The 26329-nt window shown below is 46.6% G+C and overlaps 1 protein-coding gene across 3 annotated transcripts in view; it reads left to right on the top strand.

Annotated features, from left to right (window-relative positions):
* The window catches only part of GOSR1 (golgi SNAP receptor complex member 1), a 1161402-nt gene that overhangs the window by 239849 nt on the left and 895224 nt on the right, over positions 1–26329 (top strand). For all 3 annotated transcript variants that reach the window (XM_069615242.1, XM_069615244.1, XM_069615243.1), the window contains one exon: positions 24287–24378. In XM_069615242.1, the coding sequence (XP_069471343.1) occupies positions 24287–24378 (92 nt within the window). The remainder of the gene's footprint in view (positions 1–24286; positions 24379–26329) is intronic.

Genomic DNA, 26329 nt, shown 5'->3' with positions numbered 1-26329 from the left:
AAAGGTCCTAATAGCTATACACACAGGAATTTCTGACCAAAACTGTACGAGGCATGGTCGAGCAAGCAACAAGGTGCAAACGTTCAAATGGAGAATAAGGTCCTGAGGACGGTGTTTGAATGAGAGTTCCACCAAAACATCTAATTGTAAGCCGCCGCTGCATCAGTCTGCGACACAGAACTGGGGAGAATAAAATCCATAGCCCATAGGATTGGAGACATTGACCCTGATTTAAAACACGTGTTTCTTTGGGTGCATAGTGGGTCTCATAGCACATGGTGTTTTTTCTTTTCATGTATGGTTAGGACACACTGTTTATTGTATACATGTTCATGACAACGACTTCATTTTCTCTTTACTTTTTTCACAATGAAAAACTGAAAGTAATAAATGAAATTCAAAATAATTGCATGAATTGGTGTGCATGAGAAAGAACCAAGCATGTAAATATTGGTCAATAGTAGGTTGTTCAGAGGAATTGTTTGGCATTTAATGCAGTGTAATTTGGAGTAAATCATTCCTTGAGTGGAGCTGTTGGGTAACTTGTGTAACAGTGCCATTAGCCCTCTAGTCACAAGGGTCACATTTTTCAAATCCCTGTATGTTTGCAGTTCCCACTTTGACTCACAGGGTGTTCTCACACTGTCCATGTGGAATTGGTTGCTTGCTGCACCTGGCATCCCACAGTGAGACAAACAGATGGCAGCCTGGCAAGTGATTTTTGCCCACTGATGCCTCCCATTCTCAGTCTAGATGACTTGGCCCCAGAGGACAGAAGCACAAAACGTCATGCACAAAAGTGCGGTGTGTTGTGCCTCAGGCTTCCGTGGTTGTGGTATCCAGACAGCAGGAAGGAGGCAGCTGGATCCCACAGCAGATAAGTATCCCGTTGCAGGGTTTGGGGGAGAGGGTGCTGTGTTGCGGAGGTGGGTTCAGTGGGTGGGGGTTGTAGTAGTATTCCCGCACTCTTTATCCTGATTCCTTGGAGTTCTCAAAAGTCTTGAGCATCTGACAAATTATTGATGGGTGGTGAATTTAAATTAATCTGGTGAAGTCATGAAAAACATACTGGGTAGGGAAGATGTAAGGACATAAAGGGAAATTGTAAATTTGCGTATTTTTATTAAATGTGACATTGCGGCTGAGATCCTAATATTTTTCCCTTCCTTTGTTGGTTAATAAATGGTCGATCCGTAAAGGTGCCATCCCCTACCACTAGGATGTTTACCTGCTGAATGTTCTTGATCACAACACCACTATGATTTACTAGAGGTACCATCCATCCTTTCAATTAGTGTTGAACCTGGGGTTAACTACGCAGGAAAAACTAGTCTACTTATGAGAAGTAAAACCATTCCTTGGTCGCTCCACAGTAGATCACCCCACTGACATATGAGGTTGGCTTAAGATTGTGTGGATAGTGACAGATGACGAGAACAAAGGGAGGCTTTCCTGATTTCTATAGAAAGTGTTACCCACCGAACGACATAGCAGACGTTGCACATGCAGAAGTTGTGTACTGGAATGTTGATTAGAAAAGAGGCGAGCCGAATTACATGGAATTTATAAGCTCATGTGATATGATATTGTTCCCCCTGGCTATTAGAACCATCTTGTGTAAGGTGGATTCGAGAAGATTTTTTTTATTTGCAAGCATTTGGAACACCCGGGGGGAATATTCTGGAGGGTAACGTCATTGGGTTTAAATGTTATGCAGACAAAATTATCCTTACCTTGTTTTGAGTGCTAATATAAAGTAAACACTGATAACTATTGGGAATGTGTATAACAGCCATTTTAGAAAGAATAAAGGCTGCTGTAAGACCTTAGTCTCTAGAGAAACGTTATGATGAATACGGGAGTCCTGCCCTTGACTCCCCATGTTCATTATTATGGGAGATTTTAATGCAGAGATTGGTAATAAAAACAGGCAGTACATATTAGTGGCTCCTGACCATGATCTAAATGAAGACAAAATAAGCAATATATTACGAGTTAGTATATCAATACAAAGTACAAACAAACAGGGAAAACTGCATTTTAGACATCAAATCCCAGTTCTTACTATGAGTTGTCAATGCAGAACTATTAGGCACTCCTTGCTAACCCTACCTTTGTTCTGTGGGGTAACGTATGGTGCGTTATTGTTTCTTTTCTAACAATTGTCTATCATTGGTCGATAGTGTTTTATAGGTGGATTGAGCACAGATTGGAAACTGTCCTGATCTGCTATGTTTACATTTAAAGGCAAATTGGGATTTAGATATGCCCTCTACTCAGGTAAAATCTGATTATTCGATCAACTTGAATCTAAAAAGGGTGGCATGAAACGCAATGCAACATGGGAGGGTAATGAAGAATCTAATACAGTTTGGGAACAAGGATATTATGGAAGCCTACGAGTCCGAACCCCTCTCACTTGATGGTCTTGGCCTGTGAATCCTTAACATGGTTGACACGTGACTTGGTTTCAAGATAAAAACAAATAAAAAAACCTTGGAAAGAGTTGAACTATTTACGAGATTAGTTTACAAAAGGATATGAAGAAGTAATGTTGTTAAAATGGTGATGGAGACCAAATTATGTTGGCTGCCGTTGAAAATGGGTATACATAATAGATCAAGAGGGACAAAGAAGATGCTGGGCAGAATTGAAACCCACAGCAGAATCCAGTGATATATGCAAATGTATACATTAATCACCAAAGACATTATTGCCCATAGCAAATCCAGCAGACGTGTTTAATACCAATTGGGTGATTTAAATAATGTGATTGGCAGTACAGAGTAAAGTCGGCCAAGCTGGTATCGAGAGAATCCACGGCCTGCAATAGCAGAGTTGACCTTAGCATAATTCATTGGCAGTACAACGTAAAGTCAGCCTGATCTAGATAATCCACAGCCTGCATTAGCAGAATTCATCAAAGGTATTCTATGTTCCTGTTTCCTGAAAGCTAGAAAAACTCTATCACTGGGCTGGGTCTTTATGGAACTGTGTAAAGAAAACCTTGAATTTGCATGTGCTCTTGGCAGGCAAAGAACGATGGTCTGGAGGGTTGCCCAGAGCATTGCCCAAAGTTAAGATTAATTCTAAACCTTCCAGCTATCACCTCTTTTGTTTTACTGTAGTCATCCCAATTGGGATGGCATGCCCAGATATGGGTCCCTGCCTTCTGGACCTAGAGACTCAATCCACACTTCACTGACGCCAAATAAGGCCAAAACATGTCTGGGATTGCTTCTGGTCTCGTGCAGAAGGGATGTGACCACATCTTAGGGAGATGTATCATTGTTATGCTTCATTCCCTCTCCTAGTGAGACCCCCAGCACTTTTTGCTGGACTTCTGGAACTTTTTCTTTAAGTTCTGAATGAGTGGAGCCTTTTTCCACTCATTCATTCTTGTGGGCTCTGTCTTTTGGAATTCTTTGTATTCTACCTGTACTATCTGCCCCATAGCTCTTAAAGGCATCTGTTGTTTACTATTTCAGCAACATCCTTATGGGCAATGTTGCTGGGGACCCTTAGGGTCCTTCTTTGAGATTCGTTTTCTTATCCTCAAGTAAACTACAGTTCTTAAGGATAAAGAGATGCTTAGTATCTCTCATAAAACTCTATAGCCTGAGCGATTGGCACACACCACCGTATGTGGAGCGCCAAACGATACCTAGTATCCCTCTTCTCACTGCTCCAATGACATTTTACATGGACAATCTCCTAGTTATGGCTGGTGGCAGTGGACGTGTTCTACCAACTATTTTGCGATTTATGTACCGCAGGCTATGGTCATAGCCTTGGTAGTGCACAATAGGGACACCCAAAATACCAACTTGGGGCCCCTCTTCTTTTTTCACCATTACTAGCGTGGTTGTTCTTTGTCAGCCCTTCTTCTACCATTCTGGAAGGGGGAGGCCTGTTGTTGTTTTGCCTTTGGCAGTAACCCTTTGGTGTCCCCGTCTAGGCTCCAGAGTGTCTGGGCAAGCAGGAAGTGGGGAAGGAGTTTTCCACCCCCCTGCCCTTTGCCTGCTAGAGTGCCTGAATAGGTCAAGCTCCCACAGGGGGTCTGGGCTGTCCTGATTGGACAGCCAAATGCCCCGTTCTGTAAAATGCTGAGACACTGCAGAGCAGTGTGTGCTGGAACTGTATAAACTGTATAAAAGGTGAGGCTTCTCGAGTGAAAAGCAAGTCGACCACTGGAAGCTGAAATAACCGAAGAAGATGACGATCAGAGACTCCTGCAGACCTTTTGCAACACCGTGAGGCAACCACTGCTATCCTGACTCTGTTTTCTGTGCGACAGACTCACTCCGAAAGAGGACGATTCCTTCCCTTTGGCTGGTGGGAACAACCAGTCCCAAGACAAACTTTGTTTTGTTTCATCTCCTGAGGCCTGTGAGTTTCCAGAGCTAAGAAACCCCAATACCTGGAGACCTGCTGCCCATTTCGAGTGCATCGTCGAGGAAATGCCAAACTCGTCCAAATCTTTCCTGAGCCCTCAAGGACACTCCAGAGATCCAATTCAATTCACACAGACCCCCTTAGCAGAGTGTGGGACTGTAAGTAGCGAAGAAGATTCACAGGGCGAATCGCATCCTTTTTTGGTACTTCAGAAAAGGCGTCAAATCCACAGTGAACCAAGAAGTTGCAGAAAGTCATGCCAGTGGTCTTCCCTCTAGAGAGCCTGTCCATTGTCCTGCCTTTCATCATCAGACCAAGGAATCCAGAGGTCTGGTCCAACACTGCGCCTTTGAAAAGGATCCAGCCACGAGGTCGTCTTCAATCCTAAGGTACTGTGGGGTAAACGGTAATACTTGCCTACCTTGATCCGTGAAGTCGCTCCAGAGCTTTGGAGTGCTCCCAGAGGTGTCCAGCGTAACTCCCTCTTGCCTTCGGAACCCAAGCTGCTGCTTGTGTCCCTTCGAGTCCTTAATAGGATCTCCATCGTTAGTTATTAACTTGCTGCTTCTAAAACAGTAGAGACTTGAAGAAATCCACTGGAACTCTTTGTATTCTGCTGCTTGTCAAGGCTTTCAGCCTTCGCCAAACTGCCTTTAGCTGGGGTTGCGTTTTTGGACTTAAAAAGACGTGCTGTGCGAAGAAACCCTCTCTAGAACCTTGAACCAGACTCGTGTTACTCTAACCATTTCCTTACTTTAAGTTACTTTCTTGTATGTGTTTGCAGAGTTAATGTCTTACCGTAAATCTGCTAAGAACTGCATGTACGTGTATTTACCGATAATAAGATGGCATGTCTCGTCCTTTTCTAACGTTGCAACAAATGTAACCGCAAATAAACATGAAAGTGTTCTTTGAAGTATATTCTAAAGTACTCCGAAGTGTTATAGTGTAAACGTATTAGGTATTTAAAGTGATTCTGGAGTAAATATAATAAATATATAAATTATAAGTGTAAGTGCTTCTTTGATGTGCATGTCTAACTGGGTTCAGTGTACTTACCTACAGCTCACATCTTCCTCTTAAGATGACCCTGTCTGCTCTACCACTATACCAAGGTCCTGAGTTAGTACAGACTGATACTAAGAGTTATATGATATGATATTTTATTTATAGCGCGCCTATACACAAGTCTTTCATTTGGGGATCTACAAACCACCGGCATAGCTTACTAAAGTCTTACTATCAGTAGGACTTTAGGAAAACTCCCCTAACACAAAGCAGTTTGGGCGGGACTGCCCTATAAGGGTGGGACCAAGCCTGATTTGCATATTAACTTTCCCTTTTCTGTAATGGCTTGGAATACGAAGAATGATGGTCTGGACGTTTGCCCAGAGCGATGCCAGAGGCTAAGATTATTATTTTCTTTATTTTGATAGCAGTTTTAAAAGATCAACATTCGGGCAAAGACTATGGTGTAAGGCCAAGCACCCCCCCCTCCCAAAGTCACACCCTAGTCCTATACTGCTTTTCACCCTCCGCCCCCACATCTCTCCCCCCCAAACTCCCACGGAACGGTGTCTTCTTCTGCAAAATGCAACAATCGCCATATCTTTCGGTTGTGGCGTGTGGAGAGTCTTTCCTCTTTTGTCGGTTGTCTTTGGCCGCCTCTAAGGAAGCGTCCTCTAACTTGTGGTAATATCCAGCTTGGGTGAATCCTACCCCAAATGGGGTTTGTGCCCTCTCATGGTGTGCTTGTTCATCAAGTGCAGACTCTGTTTGCCTGTTTGACAGTGCTTTATTTTACTTCTTATTCACATATTTTGCCATAAATTCACCCCACAACATTTCATGCGGCGCCACTTTCTCATGGTGCGCTGCGGTTATCCTCTCCATCGTACATATGTTTATGGTGACATTAATCCACTCCTTACCCGGTATTGTGTTGCTTTTGCATTGCATAACTAGGCAGGCCCTTGCGGCCAGCAGGAGGGGCGCTGAGACCCCCATCAACCTTCTGAATTTCCCGTCAATTTCCTCCGAGATAGTATCAGAAATAGCGTATTATCAGTGGATTTTGATTGATTGTTTATTTGTACAATGTGTTTCAAAGCGCTTCAAGGCGAGAAGGGAACATGGGAGAATACAGTTACATTCTTACAGGCCCTTGAAACAAATCAGAATGTGAAAAATACCTATCATTTCAGATAGTACAAGTGCATGGAACAATAAGGGAGAGAAGAGGTAGGAAAAAAGGAGACCAGACTAGCAGTAACATTACTATGCCTGACTACAATTGTTGCAGTGCATGAATGACAAGAGGATGGGAGGTTAGGGAAGTGGAGAGAAGGGAGTAAGGAGAGGAACGGTACAGGTGACTATATAGAAACGTCAACAACTATTGAAGGTACTGCTGGGGAGGGAGAGGGAGGAGAGGACAAGAAGGGAAGGGGGGAGACAGACAAGCTGTTGGTTGAGGGATTAATGATAAGAGTAAGTGCTAAGATAAAAAAAAGGTGAGGGAGGGGCAGGGGAGGACAAGATGGCTGCAAAAGGCAGGCAGCTACAATTACTATGCCTGAGATTGCGTCTCAATCTTTTATCCAGCCCAAGACTTCTTCCCAAAACCCCTTGATTACAGGGACAACTCCACCACATATGCCAGTAATTGCCCCTCTCACCACACAAGCGCCAACACCCAGGGCTGGCTGATTGGAACATCTTTGAAAGCCTTACTGGGTCATATTGCCATCTATGAAGAAGCTTAATGGCATGCAATTTGTACTGACTAGAAATCGAGATCTGTGAGGTCTCTTTACATATTCTCCCCCAAAGTTCAGGGTCTATGTCCATCCCCACATCCCTTTCTCAGATTCTCAGTTGACCCCTTCCCAGCATTCACCAATACCCATTCATAGCCGAGATCAAGCTCTTCATTCCCCTCCTTTTGTCTAGGAGCTCTTCAAAGGGGGTGAGGTCTCTCTGAATCTTCTCCCTCCATTTTCCGTCCGTAAGGGCCCCCTTTAACTGAAGGTAGTAAAAGACAGAGAGGAGACCTATACCCATTGACTCTTCCAGGTCTGTGATTGTGATAAAGGTGCCCGCTTTCCGAGTTGGCCCACCCTCTCTAGACCCGCCTCAAACCAAGCTTCCAATCTGTCGGGATTTGGTATAGCCTCCCGAACCTAGGGTGCCCATATATGACTCGGGGAGGGGGGGGCCATGAGGTCACTCCTTGCATGTGAACCGCTCCCGCCAAACCTCCCTTATGGTGCCCAGGATCTGGTGGTCCCTGACCCTACGTAGAAGCTACTTTCTCGGTACCCACAGCCACTCGGCGACCGTAGTGGGGGCTAGATTGTTGTTGTCCAAGTCAATCCATTGGACTTCCTTGTGCCTTCGCAGGTGGGGAGTGAGGACCCTCAGCTGTGCCGCTTCATAGTACCTTTTCAGATTCAGGAGTCCCCCCTCCACCCCTCATATCTTTAGGCAGTGTAAGGACGTCAAATGCTACTCTTGCTTTCTTCCCCTGCCATACGAACTTCAGCATCGCTGCCTTTACCTAAAAAAAAATGTTTTAAAAAAAGTACTCGGGCGGTGGATCAGGAGCATTTGGAACGCGTATAAAAATCTAGGGAGGCAAAACATCTTCAGGGCATTTAATCGCCCCAGCCAGGATATGGTCAGTTTCCCCCATCTTTCAAGGTCGGCCCTCAGACTGGAAACGAGTGAGGGTAAATTAGCTTTGAATAAGTCCCCTAAACACCCTTGTAAGATTAATCCCCAGATATCACAATGTCTAACCGTTACTCCCAGTCGGTCAAATCTGTTGTCATGTCCCTGCCCAAGTACCTTAAACGGAAATAGGACCGACTTGGCCCTGTTACTCTTGAAGCCGGACAGCAGACCATACTGTTTGATCAACTGGATCACCCGAGGTATGGAGGTCAGGGGGTCCCTTGTGTGCAACAAACAAGTCATCTGCATATCTGGGGACCTTCCACTTGGGGGTACCTTCTAAGCCTCTCCGCCAAAGGTTCTAGGGAGAGGGCCAATAAAATCGGCGAAAGGGGACAGCCTTGCCTCGTGCCCTTGTTTAAATTGAACCACTGTGAGTAGACTCTGTTAACGGCCACTGACGCCCTGGCTGAGGTGTACACCGCCATTATCCCCCCTCTTGAACTTATATCCCAGTCCTATCTTTGCCAGAACCTCCTCCAGGAAACCCCATTCCACCGTCCCAAATGCCTTCTCAGTGTCCACTGAGAGAAGGGCCGTGTCTCCCCCATTTTCCGAGACTCATGGATCAAGTGCAGAGTTTTCTGCATCGTATCAGCTCCATGTCGTCCCATTATAACGGCAACATGATCCGAGTGTATCAAATGGGACATATATGTTTCCAGTCTCACCGCCAGTACCCTCGTGTAAATCTTGGCGTCAATGTTCAGAAGCGATATGGGACGGTAAGATCCACACCTTTTGGGATCCGTGCCTTCCTTGTGAATCACTGCAATTGACGCCCGTGAGAATGATTCAGGGGTTTCCCCCGTCTCAAGAATGTCATTAAAGAGTTCGACCATACATGGGAGGAGGGGGGAAATAAATGATTTAAAGAAGCCGGCCGTATACCCATCTTCCCCCGGGGCTTTCCCCAGCAGCAATCGTGACACCGCCCACTTGATTTCTTCTGCCGTGATTGGGGCGTCAAGTGCATCAGCCCCCTCTCGAGCTAGTCTCGCCATCTGCGTGTCGGCTAAGTATGACCCTATGTCTGTGCTCCCTGCATTAGCCTCCGATTTGTATAGGGTCTCATAGGAGGTTACAAATGCCTCTGGGATCCCCTCCGTCCCCAGCTCTTGGGCCTCACAACCCTCATCTATGGCCCTCACCCACCTCTCGGATCTCTGTCCACGTAATCTGTCAGACAGCAGTACATCTGCCTTCTCTCCCTTCTCATAACATTTCTGTTTCAGGAATTGTAATTTCCTAACTATTTGGCCTTCCTCAAGTAGTCGGAGCTCTTCCCTTTTCTGTCTGGCCTCAAGGACCTTGCTCTCCCTCTCCACAGGGCTTCCCTCACTGCCCTGTCAAGGTGGTCAATCTCCCCCCCTCAACCTGTTCTTGATTAGGGCCCGCTCCCTCTTCTTCCTTGCTCCCTCCCTAATCAGGATCCCTGTCCTTGTCGCTTTCCCCGCATCCCACACCATCTTCCTCAGGACCTCTCCCGTGTTATTGATTCTAAAGTATACCCCTTAATCCTACGTCCCGCCCCCTTTCCTTCATGCTTGTGGGACATTCCGTCCGACGGGACAGTACCTGAGCACTTTTGTCAAAAAGCATCAAAAATGAAAATGTTTGTCCTCTTTTTATGCGGGGAGTGTCTCGGTCCGGACCATCGCTGGGATTCGTGTTTCTACTGCGATTCCCTCTCTGTCTGGGTACTCCAGCGACGTCTTCTTCGGTGGGAGGATGTTTTTCAGCGTGTTCCTCCACCTCATCTTCAGCTCTTCGACGAAAAGAAGAGCCGCCCAGTAGGTTCCCTACCTTTTAGGGTGCCATAGCCGGGGGACTCCTTCCCGGGGTTTTCTAGGTCCGGGAGGGGCCCAAGCAGCTCTACCACCAGGGGTTCTTCTGAGGTGCCTTGCAGGCCTAAAAGGCGTACCGGAGTTCTCTCCGAGGGTTCCCACGACGAACCTGCCAAAACCTGACCACGTTCAAAGGTTCACCTGTCAGTGGCTAATTGATGGCCAGGTTCATCTGCAGCTTTGGACACCAGGGTTCACTCCAAGGTCTCAGTTTCTGGAGCTTTCCACACAGACACTGGGGTATGCCCTGAGGCTTCCTTTTCTGGAGCTTTCTGTACCAGGCCCCTCACGAGGGAGCTACACGTACCGGGTGGAAACCTGAATTTCCTCTTTTTGAGGCTAAGGTCTGTACCGACAAAGCCGAGAGGCCTGCTCTGAAGGTGTTGTCTGTGAGGTGGTTACCTCAGCATTCCCGCGCTCAAGGACGCGGTGATACCGGTTCTGTCGAGGGGGCAAAGAGGGTGGTCATAGACCGTAACTCCTCTATTACCGGCTCTGCCGAGGTTCCGCCTCTGGAGGTTAATTTTGGTGCCACCTCCATGATGTCCAGTAATCATCTGAGACCCCCCCAGTACTGGCTTTGCCGAGGATCCTTGTGTCAAGGCTAAGGTTTTAAGTTCCCTGACCAGCCTGAGGAGATGGTTGCCTCATCTGCACATGTGACGCAGTACTCTTCAGGCATCGACAAAATGGCAGCCCCGATTGGTGGTGGGCCTTCCAGGCAACCATTCTCATTGCGTTTGTGGGGGTACGCCCGGTATGAGAGGCCTCTGCCTGCCCCAGCTCCTAAACCTTCATCAGAGGATGTATTTTTGGGGAAATTACAGAGGCTCATGCACTCTGACCCTATGAAGGAGTACTTTAAGGGTCTTTTCAAGGAAATTACCCTGAGCCTCCACCTTCCACCCCGGCGGTTCCACCAGCTCCTGCGGTGGTACCACCTCTACCTCTTAGTCCGCCTCCAGCTCTTCCTCCCCTACCTACGCTGTCTCCCATAGAGAAGACACCGGTGGAACGGGATAGCACTTTAAAAACTTTGACGGCCCAGCCATCTGCTCCCGATTTTCTGGATGACCCTCAAGCAGATCAGGATAGCGATGAGCAGCCCCACTCTGTCTGAGCATTCCATGACCAGGTCCTGGAAATGATGGCTCTCCTAGATATTCCAGTACCTGAGGCCCCCAATCCACAGGAGGGGGTGCTTTTGGGAGCGTTCACCTTGTCACCACAAGAGCACACCGGCCTGTTCCTCTAGAAGGATGTCTTGGCTGAGGCCCGTAAGGTCTGGGATAAGCCCCACACTGGGCTACATATCAATAAGACAATGGACGCCACACCTCTGCGGACATATCCTTGGCGTCTTGTCCACTCCCTTCCTCGATGGTGGTAGCTGCGGCCACGCTTCAATCCAAGCCATCCTCTGCAACATCCACGGCTGCAGCTCAGATTCTATCCAAGGAGAACAAGATTTTGGACTCCTTGGGCAAGAAAGTCTTTGCCAATTCAGCACTTCAACTTCACCAAGCAAATACTGAGCTCATCCTGGCTGATTTCCAGGAGTGTATTCCTGCGTATAGGCTAGAGGACTTCAACGTCGGTTTGTCGGACGCCAGGGTGTTAGCACAAGATCTGCTGGAAGCTGCGGCTCACCATGTAGATACCTCAGCTAGAGTCCTTATGGTGGGAATTGACACCTCCTGCCAGGCATGGCTCCATGCGACAAAGTTTTCGAAGGAGGTGCAGGATAAAGTTCTGGACCTTCCTTCGACGGCAAGGAATTGTTTCATTCTTCTACGGATGAGGAACTTGCAAAGACCAAGGCGATCATACAAACTCCCAAATATTTGTTGGACCTGGCGAAGGTCCCAGTTAAGGCCCTTTTATACACAGAGGTCAGGATCTCAGTCTCGATCCTTCTCTGGCTTCAGGGGGTTTCCGGACCGCAGGGCGCGCAGAACTGAACCTCTGGTTGGCGGCACCCGTCGAAAACAACAATGTGGTTGACTTTTTCTCTCGGCCATCAGCCTCCTCTCCAGGGGCAAGTAGTCTCCCTGCCGACAAATCTGCAAAATTATATTTGTCAGTCGCACGAGACTCCGGTGGGAGGACGAATCTCGTCTCATCTGGAGGTGTGGCAGACCATAACCAAAGACCGGTCGGTTTTGTCCATCGCTCGGGTGGGCTTTCGCTTGCCCCTCCCCCTTACCCCACCCTTCAATCCGCCCTTCCAACAGGTCGGGACACCCTCCTTCAGAGCTGAGGTTCAGAAGCTTCTAGACCTCAGGACAGTGGAACCTGTTCCCCTTAGGGAGCAAGGGGAGGGCTTCTATTCTCGTCTGTTCACAGTGCCCAAACTCAACCAGGCTGGCCTGCGCACCATCCTCGACCTTTGCCAGTTCAACCTTTCTCTTCCTCAAGAGAAATTCAAGATGATCACGCCCTGCCAAATAAAGTTCTCTGTTCGGAAGGGCGACTGGCTCAGTATAGTGGACCTCCAGGACGCGTGGATGCACATCCTGATATGGAGTCTGCATTGAAAATATCTGCTGTTCTCCCTGGGAGGGGAGCACTTCCAGTTCTGTGTGCTCCCGTTCGGTCTCAGCTTGGCACTGCGTGTCTTTACGAAGATGATGTTGGTCATCGCAGCTTTCCTTCGGCTACAGGGTGTTCATGTATATCCGTATTTGGACGACTGGCTCCTACGCAGCCTTTGTCCTCTGGCGGCTTCGTGCAATCTCCAGTCTCTCTTCCAACTCCTGTTCCATCTTGGGCTGTCAGAAATCCTCCATGATTGTCTCCCAAGACCTGATTTTCCTGGGTTTCCATTGGAACACGGTCGACACCAGGGTGTATTTGACGGCGGACAGGATAGCGGATCTATTCGCCACGTGTCAGCTCTTCATCCAGTCAGAGCACATGATGGCTTGGTGGTTGCAGAGACTTCTGGGCCTCATGGCTTTGTGTGTACTTGCTCTTCCTCTTGCGTGTCTCAAAATAAAGCGTACTCCGCTGGCGCTTCGGATCTTTTGGTGTCAGGCTTTGGACTCTGATTCCAAGATGATCCCTGTTCCATCCTGCATGATGGCCGACTTTCTATAGTGGTCTTCGACCCGCAATCTGACATTTGGGCCTCCTTTCAGGATTCTTACCCACAATTGACGATTACCACGGACTCCTTCCTTCTCGGATGGGGCACGACGCTGGATCATCTTCAGGTTTTGGATCTATGGACACTGCAGAACAGGCAGTTTCATATAAATTATTTGGAACTCCTGGCTGTTTTTCTGGTGCTGAAAGCTTTCCAACCGTCCATCACGAACAGGGTGGTCCGCATCCGCATGGACAACTCAGTGTCGATGTTTTATATCAACAAGCATGGTGGCACCAAATCACCACCTCTTGTGCACCTTGCCATTCAGATTTGGCAATGGGCCATCCAGCACAGCATTTGGCTACTGGCGGTACACATTCCGGGTCAATTCAATGTGACTGCAGACTCACTCAGCCGGCAAACGGCAACCAGCTACGAGTGGGAACTGAACACGGAGGTCCTCTCCACCATCTTTCAGCAGTGGGGCACTCCGGAAGTGGACCTGTTTGCGAGCTCTACAAACAGGAAACTTCCTCTTTATGCATCCAGGAACTGTCTCTGGACCTCCTCCTTAGGGCCTTAGGGGACGCTCTCGAAATTCGGTGGCACAGCATGAAGGCCTATGCCTTTTCGCTCTCTTCCTCTGATTCATTGGTCGATTTGCAAGCTCAGGAATATGCTGAATTGCACTCTCCAGTTCATAGCTCCTTGGTGGCCAGCTAGATTCTAGTTCTCGGAACTTGAGCATCTGTCGATTTGCCCTCCGAGCAGACTGCCGTTGACTCTTGACCTGCTTCACCAATGCGATCAGCAGATGTGGCACCCCTCCCCACAATCATTCAGCTTGGCGGCCTGGTGCCTGAATTCAAAACCTTAGCGCAGTTTAACTTGTCAGAGGACAATATGCGAATTATTCAAGCGGCCAGGAAACCTTCTGTGAGGTCTCATTACAGGAGCAAGTGGCTCCGGTTTTGCCACTGGTGTTTAGCTAAGCAGCCCAACCCCAGGCACGCTACAATTGACGCTGTTCTTTCGTTCATATCTCACCTAGCAGCTTCGGACATTCATGTCTTGTCTTGTAGGACTTACTTGTTGGCTATTGCCGCCTACTTGTCCACTGACAGCTGTTCCTTTTCTTTGACAAACTCAGTTATTAAAAGGCATTTCCCAGGTCTATTGCATGTTTTTCCATCTGTACGCAATCCTCATCCAAAATGCGATTTAAACGTGGTCCTCCACGCCTTATGCCATAGACCATTTGAACCCATGGCTATGGCAGATCTAAAGTACCTTTCATGGAAGGTTGCATTTCTGATTGCAGTGACTTCGGCAAGGCGAGTCACTGAGCTTCAAGCTTTGTCTGTGGAACATCCGTTCGTCACCTTCCATAAGGCCAAGGTTGTGCTCTGCACTCATCCTTCTTTCCTGAACCAATCTTTCTCACTACCTGTCTTTTTTCCAAACCCGGCCTCAGAGGCTGAGAGAGTATTACACAATTTAGATGTAAGACGAGCCCTAAAGTTCTATCTGGACAGAAGGACTGAACTCCGGAGCTCCTCGCAGCATTTTGTTATGTTTGGAGACCCGAAAAGGGAAACCTGCTTCAAAGGCTACTATCTACCGATGTATTGCCTCCTGTATCTCAGAAGCGTATACCATTCAGGGCCTTCAACCTCCAAAGGGCATTCATGCCCATCTTGTACGTGGCAAAGCGGCTGCTGTTGCCTTCCAAAAATATGTTCACTGAGAAACCATTGCCAAGGCGGCTACGTGGGCTTCCCCATCAGCATTTTGTAAGCATTACTGCTTGGACCTGAGCTCCAGGGCCGATGCTCAATTCGGCCATGCTGTTCTTAAAAACCTTTTTCAATAAGGAGTTTCCATCCACCCATATTACCTGTGAGGAGTGCTTGGGAATCTCCCACAAGTATGGAGGAAACAGGACGATACGTAAGAGTATAACAAAGTTACTCACCGTAGTGACTACCTTACTCCTAGTCCATAGTCCCCTGGCCTCCATACGCCCGCCCACCGTCCCCTCTAATAGGTATCCTCTATTATTGCTTAAATGGTCGCAGACCTGGCGATAGAAAAGGTCTGAAGGGCGAAGCGCGGGGCGGAGCTTTAGAGGGCGGGGTTACGGCCGCGTGCGGTACCCCGCATAAAAAGAGGACGACAAAAATGTTCATTTTTGATGCTTTTATTTTTTAGAAAAGTGCTCTGGTCCCGTCCCGAAGGACGGAATATCCCACAAGTATGGAGGCAAGGGGACTATGGACTATGGACTATGGACTATGGACTATGGACTATGGACTATGGACTAGGAGTAAGGTAGTCACTAGGGTGAGTAACTTAGTTAATTTCCCTGGACATCTCTGCTCGAAACACTGGGTCCTTCCACAGTGACTCATTACATCTCCACTTTGACACATTCGGTGTCAGGCCTGACCAGTCTAAATCCACTGTTACCATATCATGGTCCGACCATGCAACAGGGGAGATCTCCGACCCCAACGCCACATCCAATAGCCCTCCTGAGACATGCAAGTAATCGATTCTGCTGAAAGTATTGTGGGGGGCCGAATGAAAAGGTATACCCGGTATACCCATCTCCGGAGTTCGCCACTACCTGCAAAGGTAAAGAAACTAGAACAGCATTAATAACAATTCTTACCTGGGCAAGCAGCGAGTCCTGGCAGCATCCTGCGCTTCTCTTACCTCGCCCATCTCCCGGTTTCACTGCAACCTGCAAGGGAGAAGGAACAAGGTCAGCATTAACAAAGCACTTACCTGGGCAAGCAGCGCTTCGATCGCTCATCACTCCGGAACATCACCGCAACCTGTACAAAGAAGGGAAGAGAACACAGGTTAGCAATTAACACCAATAAACAGCCCATCGCTCCGCGCATCAATAACTCACCGTGGTCTTCGCCATCGGCGTGGCAACTCTGAGATCACAACCATCCCAGTGAAAACAAAGAGAGACATTGTTAGGGAACAGCGTAGTGGAGCAAGACGCAGTGAAGACAGAGAAAACTGAGGGAAAGAAAGAGACAGAATAAAGACAGAAAAGACATTATAACTCGCCTGGAACACAGCAAGCAGAGTCAGAGTCACAGCCGGTCTGGACCCGACATAAGGGCACACGGACCAGTGAAGCAACTAGGTGCACGGAACGCCCGCACCAACCATGCGCCCCTGCACAGAGACGCAAGACGGAGAGTTCAACGCACAAAATCCTAAGGTGAGCAAAAACCCCAAGGGAGGGGATTTGGACCAGTGGGAGGTGGGAGTCTACCCATCACGGAACCAGTATCTTAACCCTCCATTCTCCTGTTATAGGCGCTACCCAACATCTGGCACATAACCAAGCAGAGAGGGGTCTGGGATAGCGCTTTGACCTCCATCCAGTATCGTGTGGTGCCCCCGTGGATACCAGGTGAGCGTAACACTTGAAGGAACATCAAGTCCAGGCCTGCTGTACGAAATTCCCTTGCCACTAATGACCTCTTTGTGGCTGAATTAATTCCCTTGACATTTAGCGTGCCCACCCTAAGAAGGCCACCCCCCTCAGAGCCTGAATCTACCGCCATTCTCGCTTTTCCGCACCCCTGTCACCACTTCCATCCCCAGGCAGCCAAACCTCTAACTCCACCTCCCCACTGCCCCTTACACTCTGCTTAAAGAAGACCCTGTTCCTACCCCCTTCCTCCCCACTCCCCTCCCGACCCATTGAAGGCGTCCGACACCACCCAGTTAGCATCACCAGGCCGAACGCAGACCACCAGCGGGGGAACGTTCACCTCACGGTACCTCAATTGCACAACCTCATAACCACTGAGCTCCCTCCCCTCCCCTAGCCCCACACCAATTAGGCCAATTTGCTACAGATCAACATCAAGTCCCACCAGTCCCGTAATCTCCTGCATAGGACATTTCCAACCTAGAATCACCCCAGAACTATCACAGGGCCCCCACGTCCAAGTATAAACCTCAACAGCCACTGCATTCACATTTAACAAGATTACAGTGTACCCGGTGTGTTTCAAGAGTCCACCACAGGCGAAGCGTTCATTCTCCTGTACTTGCTGGAGCCCAGTATGCGTCACCGTTTCGGCCCCTGGATGCGCCACTCCCTGTCGTCCGCCCTTTTGTCCCGGTTCTGCCCACTCTCTGGGTCACCCAACAGCTCGGACATGCATCTGCGGATGTCTCTCAGTCCTCAACCTCTGTTTGTGTCCATCCAGTTCAAATGTGAGGGAGCACGGGAAGCCCCATCTGTAGTGCACCCCTTTTTACTGTAGCCACTTCGTCAAGGGCATGCACATCCTTCTCCTAGCCAGGGACAGTGATGATGGGTCTTGGAAAATTGTCACTCTGGCCGAGCCGTAGGTGATTGGATACTGCTGCTTCGCTTTCTTCAAGATTTTGTTTTGTCGCTGTAGTTATGGAACCGGGCTAGGACAGTCCTGGGACCTCAGTTTGACCCCCCCCGGGTCTGTGTATCCTCTTAATCTTCGCCTCATCAATGGAGTCATCGTCAAATACCAACTTCGTAACTTCATGGAGCGTTCTTTTCAAGTCCTGGCCGACTCCTCTTCTTTGTCCAGGATGCCAAAGAACCTCAGGTTGTTCCATCTTTCACGATTTTCCAAATCATTCATCTTTAAATGTAATTCCTCATCCCAACGCTCCATTTCCGTTATCTTCTGGTCCATTTGTGTTTCTAGGGTATTCAATGAGGTCTGATTGTTTTCGAATTCCTCTAGTCGCTCCTCCATCTTGTCCATCCTATGCGTAATCTTGTCGACCCTGCCTCCGATGTCCGTCCTCATGTTCCTCATTTCTTCCATCGGGCCGCCACGTCTCTTTTGGTTGCGGCTGATTCCTCCGCTGATGCTGCCATTTTGGGCTGATTCAGGGTCTCCGGCCCGGGATGTTGTGGGGTGTATTTGTAGGTGCCCAACTTCTGCCTTACTTGCATCCTGTCCCATTGACCTGTACGTGGCCTCCCAGTTGTCCCATCTGTTACAGCTCCCCTCTACGTAATTATTGCTGCCTCTAGCGCAACGCTTCCTCCAATGGCCCGATGTTCTCCTTGGCCTTGTGTTTACTGCCCCTGTGGCGGGCACACGCCACTAGGTCGGGGGCCCTTACCACAAAGGAACGGTTTAGGACTGGAGGCAACTAAACTAATCCTCCTCAAAACTGTTTTTATCTCCTCGGAACCCAGTTGGTGCCGGGCTACTGCCTCACTGGAGACCTTTCCCAGTACTAAACGTCTATCGTGGCCCTTGCAATTCCCCTGCCCTCTCCGGTCAGCACTTTCAGACAAATGGGGGCATCCTATGTCTCGGTCCCAGAAGGAGGGCACACACCCCGGAATTGGGGCCCCACCCCTCCTTATATGTACTGGTCTCCTCTGTGTGGCCTATTTCAGGTCGATGTCCAACCCTGCCACCTGAACTTTTCCATCTGGATGGCGTGGATCGCTCACCTGAACGTGTCAAATATTCAAGATTTAATTAATCTGGGACAAATGATAGGCAATATGATCAGGGAAGTAGCACGAAGGTCCTCTAAAACAGTCACAGAATGGTGCGCTCCCCCTTGGGTGTCCCTTAGCTGTTGTATCAGAATGAGTCTCTTTGCTGTGTTGCACCGTTTCAGGGGGCCCCTCCATGGGAGCAGGTGTGTGCCCCGGTGTAAACCATGTTCTGGCTCTCACTGAGGGCCCCCCTGTGCCTCGGCTCCAACCCGCTGTGGGTACTGCTCCTTCTCTTCTCAGATCAGGGATGGCGGTATTTGGCAGCCGCTACCCACACCCCCCCCCACCCCCAGCGCCACAAGCCGCCAATAGGCAGCACGTGTGTGGAGGGGCCCTGCGTTCAGCTGACTCGCATGAGATCAGGGTCAACACGGGTGGGTCTGCACACTTTCCCCAACATAGTGTGCCTCCTCGATGTTGGACCGTTAATTATTCCCTTGGTATGCTTTAGGTCTATGGGCCAAATTTCTCCAGCCCTCCCAACTTTCCTCCCCCTTGGGGGTGGGGGGCTGCGCACCACCAACCTGGTCCGCTGATCCGTGAGTACTCATTATCCCCGAAGCAGTGGGGCGGGGGTGCGCTCCCTCATGGTGCTGGCTTCCACAGTATGTGAAGCCCCACCGGCTCACCGCCAATCTGTTCCGCCGGCTCCCTTCTCTACACGTGGAATGCTCCCGGTGAGAGTGCTTCTGCTCCAGGCACTCGCATCGCTGGGGGGCGTCCGGGCCACCTGGACTTCCTCCCTGTCCCCTGCTGTGGTCCTGCGGATCACCTCGGGGGCTTCGCTGGTGCACACGCCACCATTTTCTCTCTTCCCACGCAACTCCTCTGCGGGCGGAGATTACACTTTTGTTTTCATCACTGTGTGCCGCAGCTGATTCCCAGCAATTCCTGGGCCGATTTCCGCTGTTCTTCGAGCAGCAGATGCCGACTAGGCTCATACACCACACTGTTCACTCTTTCTTGGGGTAGGGGGCTGAAAAGTTGGGGCCCAGACCACTTCTAGGGACCATGTGGTGGGAGGATTACGCAGATGCAGCCTGCATCTGCGTGCCCCCTTGTGGACTTCGCTAAGATGAATTTTAAACCTTCCAGCCATCACTTCTTTTGTTTTGCTAAAGAAAACATTGAAACCTGGGCACCTTTTTAAAGGCCGATTTAAGGTAATTTTTTTTCCTGCAAGACACCCAATTCCTGTACTATGGAGATGGAAACGCTCAATTGTCATTGGACTACCACCCTCATCGACACAGAAATATAAATGATGGGGCCATTTTGTACTCATACAGATGGAAATATGGTGACCATATTTCAACAGTCCATATGGCTGTTACCGGAAGAGGGCAACAGTGGAAGACATTTCATATCTTACTTTAATCTGTTAATCTTTGCAAAGAATACAAGGCAATTTGTACATGGCTTTCATGGATTCTCCACAGCAATTTATTGTGTGCAAGATCCAGAACGTTTTAAAATCTCTGGGTATTGATGGTGACCCACACAAAACAATGCCTGTATAACAGTCTAACACCTGACTATGGTTGCTGTTGGTACTCTTGTTCAGAGAAGAATTGGCCACCATTTCGGTGCTGGACTGGCCGAATGGTTGAGACCAGACTGATCTGCAAACAGATATTTCTTTTCTCTGTCAAAGATACAGTAAGCTAACACATGGTTGTAGACCCTCCCGGGTGGGTACCTTCCCACAGAACAGGTTATTTGGAGGTGTTGGTTCTTGGTAGAGGGGCTTGCACACCTTTTATGTTTAGGAACCTGCGGTTTGGCCCTAAATTAAACGGGGTAATCCAGACAGGGACCCCTTGCTCAGTGTGCTTAGAGAGGCACATCTTCACCTCACTAATTAATCCCAACAAGGCCATCCACTCAAGTCTGGGTTGCTGTTGGTACTATTTTTCAGAGGAGAATTGCCTAGCATTCTGATGCTGGACTATCCAAGTGGATGGCACCAGACTGATGGGTAAATGCATATGTCTCCTCTCCAAGGCAGCCATTAGTTTTCAAAAATTAATTAGCAGAGTTTGCCAATTAAAATGTTCCCAATTAGCAAACAAACCCATTTCATTAGCAATGTTGTACTCCTATTTAATGTCACCAGATGTTATTTGTACCCAAGACATAAAATGATCATCAATACAACATTTACCTGTACCGCTGAAGTAAGACATTAGTCGGACCTGGCAAATGTCATTCAAATTTCGCTACACCTGCAGTTCGAGTAACTTAGCTTACCTACCCGATCCAAGAGAAATCACTCTACACATGGCAACAGATGACACATTTAAATGCCCTTTCTGTAAAATGGTGCACGTCGCCACAAACCCACTGTTTGGTACACTGCTGCCACCCAGAGGCCAGCCATGCACAGTGAAACCTTCATTTGACATTCCCTGCAAACATAGTAAATGTTAAATAAGTTTCAAGCATAACCTGCCAATGGTACTTGCCATAAAATCTACTCGACTATGCAAGTGTGTGAGTAGGCTTTGTGACCCCTGGGTGAGTGTGTGTAAAATGTAAAAAGTTAGCTGCATGAATGGACTAAAATAAATAGACATTATTAAAAAAAAGCTCTGTAAACAGTTTGGCAAGCTCTCTACCACAGGTGCTAATATATAATGCAATCATAATCATGGAGCAAAGCACACTCTGGGTGTTAACTACAGTGTATGCTTTTGTAGTAGATCTGTACATGTATAGACTGTATGCAAATATTGATCATTACTTTCCATAAACATCCACTTACATTTGTGTTCTCATTATGTAAGAGGAAAGTAAGAGACTGTGCAGAGTGAATGGTGAAGCAGGTAGAGAACTGGGCAAACTAGGTGTAATATTGTAGTGTGCGGCCATCTCACTTTCAGGGTAGCTGGCATAAAGCAACAGGGGGAAGTAATTGAATCTCAAGGAGTATAGGGTGAGCTAATGGGTTGAGCACCAGTTGCACAGATGCATGCAGCCAGCAGGTCGCAGAACTAGGTATGCCATCAAAGGCATTTGGCCGTGTGATCGTGTACATTTTCAAAAGTGTTAAGTTGTCAATAGGATGCATCTTCCCCAACAAAATGAAATATAGTTGACACTGAGATTTAGATACACTAACCTGAACTTTACTGTAAAGCGTGGAGACAATGCAGTGTTTTACAGTAGCAATACTGTAATTATGTAACAACTTACATTTTAAGTAATGGAATTGCATGACTCTAAAAAAAGAAAAAAAGAAAATACTGGTTCTTTGCCAGACAGATATAGTTCACTTCATAAAAGGTTCACCACGATTACTTCTGGTTTATGATTTGAAAAGGAAATAAATCTCGCCTAGTATACCCACACAGTTCTTTGGCAGTTGAGTGGAGAAGAGGATTTCCGATGCACTCTCTCTCCATTAGGCCCTTTCGACTTGCAATGAACAGTGAAATGAGGGTTTCGAGAGCAATTGAGGCAAGAGAGAAATGCATGCTCTCATTGAACAGGGCAACTTAAATAGCCAGTTTTGCTACAAGCGTGTCAGTTTAATTAGCAAACCTACAGAATTGCATAGCAACTTGCTTAGCAACACTGCTTATTTTATGCCTTGCTTGGTGAAAGGTGCAGTAAGCTAAAACGTGTTTCTAAAGCCTCCTAGGTTGGTAACTTTCCATAGAACAGGTTATTTAGCTGTGTTTGTTCTCAATAGACAGGCTACAAGATTGTTTTTGTGTATTTTAATGGTATGTTGAGTACAGTGAGGGAGCCAAACTATAAATTGTATAGGGCAGAGAGCGCTGGCACAGAATGTGAAATGTCCAATTATTTTAGCATGACGTGTGCATTTAAACAGGAATGTGTATTTGCCATATTGTTATTTAAATAGAAATGATTTAGAAACACATGCATTTGAAGTCAACAGTGCACGTTCTTGCTGTGCGATAGAGTTGAATCAATGTCCTACTCTATGCAAATAATGGTGCACTGGGTATACTCTGGCAGACCTTCAGTACTTGGCATCAAGATGTAAGGAATTTATGGATATCAGGAAATTTATGATTAATGTAGCTGGCTTCTCAGTCATTTTGATGGGGCAAAATGGAAGCAGTAGCGTGTTAATGTTATTTAAGAATATGTAGAGCTGAAACTATGTCCTGGAATCTCCACAGGAAAATCTGTCAGTAACGCCACACAACAATGGCACCATTTCCTAGCTGTATAATAGTCTTGAAACACATACCCATGTATTAGAAGTTCATTAAAACAAAACATTGATTAGGAAAGGAAGTGGTTGGCGCGCAAGCCTGATGGTGCTATGTGCAACCTTGAAACAAAGTTCCTGGAAAATGTTTCCAAAATGAATTCATAATGGAATGGTTTATTTAGAGATCTGACAGGCATTCGAGTTGAATTGGAAACAGCAGAACTATTATTTTCGGTATGAAATTGGATTTACCCATATGTATCAACTTTGCTGGCCCATGAAATTGGGAGCAAAGTTCATTGGCTATTTTACTTGTGCCAACTCTTTAAATCATTGGGTTGTATCCATCCAATACAGGAGAGGCATACACTGACTGCACAAAACAAACATGTGTTCAATAAGCTTGTGAAACTTGTTTTGAATGAAGGCGCGTTTTAGGCTACCAAAGTCTGTTTTAGCCTTTCTCAATAAAAGTAAAATTTTGCTGGGATTTTTTATCTTGGATGGATCAAATGTGTGCAACTAAGATAATCGTACATGCATGTTTTCGTTAACTGGACGCTCAAATCTTGAGTGCAAATCATTGTAAAGGTAATGTAATTAATGCTTTTGGTGATTGCGATAGTGTAACATTGGCTACCCCAATGCACACAATCCTGTTTTTTTTCCTCAATGTTTAACAATCCAAGGAAGAGATTTTTCACATTTGCACTAAAGAAATATAAATGTTTAAATAGTCTAATAGCTTTTTTCAATTTTTTAACTGCAGTGAACTGTGACGTTAATAGAACAGAGGGTCGTTTAAATACAATTTACAAATAAGCTATTTTCCTAGAAGTGTTAGTGTGAGATTTATTTTGTGTATTGTTCGAACTGGGGTAACATTTCAAGTTGCAAGATACTGCCCAATCATAAAATTACTTGTCCCCTCAGTTCTTCACATACACAGCACATCATTTCTCAGTCACCAAGAGTCAATTATTGCTAATCACTACCCATTGACTAGTGGTGAGTGCAAATGTTGAGACATGGTTAAAAGGTTTGTAATAAAAACCAAATTAAACCTATTCATATACAGTGGCAGCATTTTGCTCCCACTTTCATGTGTAAATAACAGCTGCAGACCCCCACGTCCCTGCCCCATTCATGCACGTTTTACTCAATTTATTTGTTTTGGAAACATATGAAATCTGAACAGTAATCATTTATGGTTTGGTGATTGCAGTAATAGAAAGTTGCCACACTCTTCTCGGATTACTGTTCTTGTTGTTTCACTGCCACCCTACCTTAACTGCCTTATTGTGTTTTTTTTCTTCTGCGATTTAACGCAGGATTGAGCTTTATTGGCACCCGTTGCCCTGTTGGCTGCTTCCAACAGGGATCAAACCCTGTTTAATTTTGTTTCAAAATACGTTTATTTTATGTATTCCCTCAAGAACAATGTCTCCCAATATTGAAACTGTTTATTTGTGTTTCCTTAGGATTACACACACGAATTCCACAAAACAAAAGCCAATTTTCTGGCCATCAGGGAAAGAGAGGATCTCTTGGGCTCTGTAAGGAAAGATATTGAGTAAGTAGTTTGTGGCCTGCAAAACCGTTGACTTGAATTAAATTTTTACAGGGATGTGAGCATACGCCAATCTATCACTGATCAATATTCTTCATTTGATCCCTAATGATATGCTTCAGAAGTTTGTGAACAGTGCATTGTGTCTCTGTTAACAGTTTACTTTGTTCTAATTGGCAGTTCTTTGTATATTAAAGGAGCAGTTTTGTTGCATGCCTGCTGGATATAGTCTGGTCAGAACTCTGATGGTTTGCTTGTATTCTCTTTTGTTGGTGGTCCAAGTTATCTCTGAATGCTTTATAGTTTGCATCAGTGTTATTCTCATGATGGTGTAAGTGACCTGGGTGGCAGATGAAGATATTCTTTTTTTTTTTGTTGCTGTTTTATAGATCATGCCTACCATTTCCTGAAGACAATATGCTGCCCCTTTGCAGACAAAAATGGTAGACACAGAGAGATTAGGATAGAAAAGGGAAGAATTTCTAGAACCTAAACACTTTCACAGTAAGTTGTCAAATGAAAGAGATCTAATAAGTTAGAACTATGAATAGGTGTGGAAACTGCAGATGAACCTAAAATAAAAGTAAATAAAGGCCAAGAGAGATCAAGAAAAAAGAGAATTGGCAATGGCTCAGGGCGAAAAACACGACACAGAAGAACACCAAAGGTGTTTTTAGACAACAAAAGGGGACATATGTTTCAGTTTCAGTTTATTTATACATATAGCAAAAAAAATGCTTTGTATAACTGTTTACAATTCATCATCACGTGTAGACATTAATTAAAATACAAGTTTAAAAAGACATTTCTCAAAATTCATATACATACACTATTATTCATTAGGTGATCACACAATACAGTTTAGAATCAATACAATGTGTTTATAAAAGAGAGTCATAAAATATATCAAATTCAAATCATCACCACGCAAAAATTGGCGCCATAAGTCTTCTATTTCACTAGGATCATAGCAATTATCATATGACTTCATATGTTTGTTTCGGACAACATTCAGACTTTCACATGTAATTAATAGATGATGTAATGTCTCAGTTATGTTATTTCCACATAGTCGACACATACGCTTCATGTGGGATAAACCCATTTGGGCACCCATAGTGTCGAGAGCCAATGACTTATTAAATTTGAGTACAAGATATACTCGCACAGTTTGCGGACTTGGATATGCATTAATATATCCTGGAGTGTGCGTTCTTGTTATTCACTCTTGACAGTAAAGACCACTATATTTCCCTTCCCCTTCCCCTTCTATCCTTATGTAGCAGGGAAGTGGAAGAAGAGTGCCTGATGTGACATCTTGGATTGGGATTTCAGTACTTGTCACTGCAGTCAAGGATTTCCCATTAGGTGGATGTCCATCTTACTCTGTAGGTGGCTGCCATTTTTGCTGCTTTGGAGCTGCTCCACGGTGTCCAGAGCCCCTCTGCTCCACTTTTGGTGGTGAGTGCGAGTTGACACTAGGTGTGTGACAAGGTCAAGTCCCTGACCTTATCAGAGGAGTGTTAGACCCTGCCCGCGGTTGGTGGGAGGTGTAGGGAGAGAAAGCATTTGGAGAAAATGGTAGTGCGTAGTCCCCTCCTTACACATGTTGGGCTAGGAAAGCAGGGCCAGATTGGCTAGGGAGAGTTATCCAATCTGAGCAGGGGGGTGGGATATAAGCAGAGGACAGAACGCAGGACTTTTGTGTTTTTTTGTTGAGACGGGAAGTGGAGGAGGACCAAGAGACCAGCAGGAGGAACAAAGGAATGGTTGAGTATGGAGGCAGTTTATGAAGCAGGTGAGGTATTGACTAAGGAGTGGAAGTAGTTCTGCAGTGTGAGTGTGTGCATGCTTGTGTGGCAAGTGGCAAGTGGGAGGAGCCAGGAATGGGACACGGACACTGAGAGGTCATCGTTTTGGCTTTCATTTCAAACAAAAACAGGTTGGAAAAGGC

The sequence above is a fragment of the Ambystoma mexicanum genome, chromosome 9 (genome assembly GCF_040938575.1).
Source record: "Ambystoma mexicanum isolate Mex_15411 chromosome 9, UKY_AmexF1_1, whole genome shotgun sequence".
Lineage (NCBI taxonomy): Eukaryota > Metazoa > Chordata > Amphibia > Caudata > Ambystomatidae > Ambystoma > Ambystoma mexicanum.
This window is presented reverse-complemented; position numbering and strand designations above follow the sequence as displayed.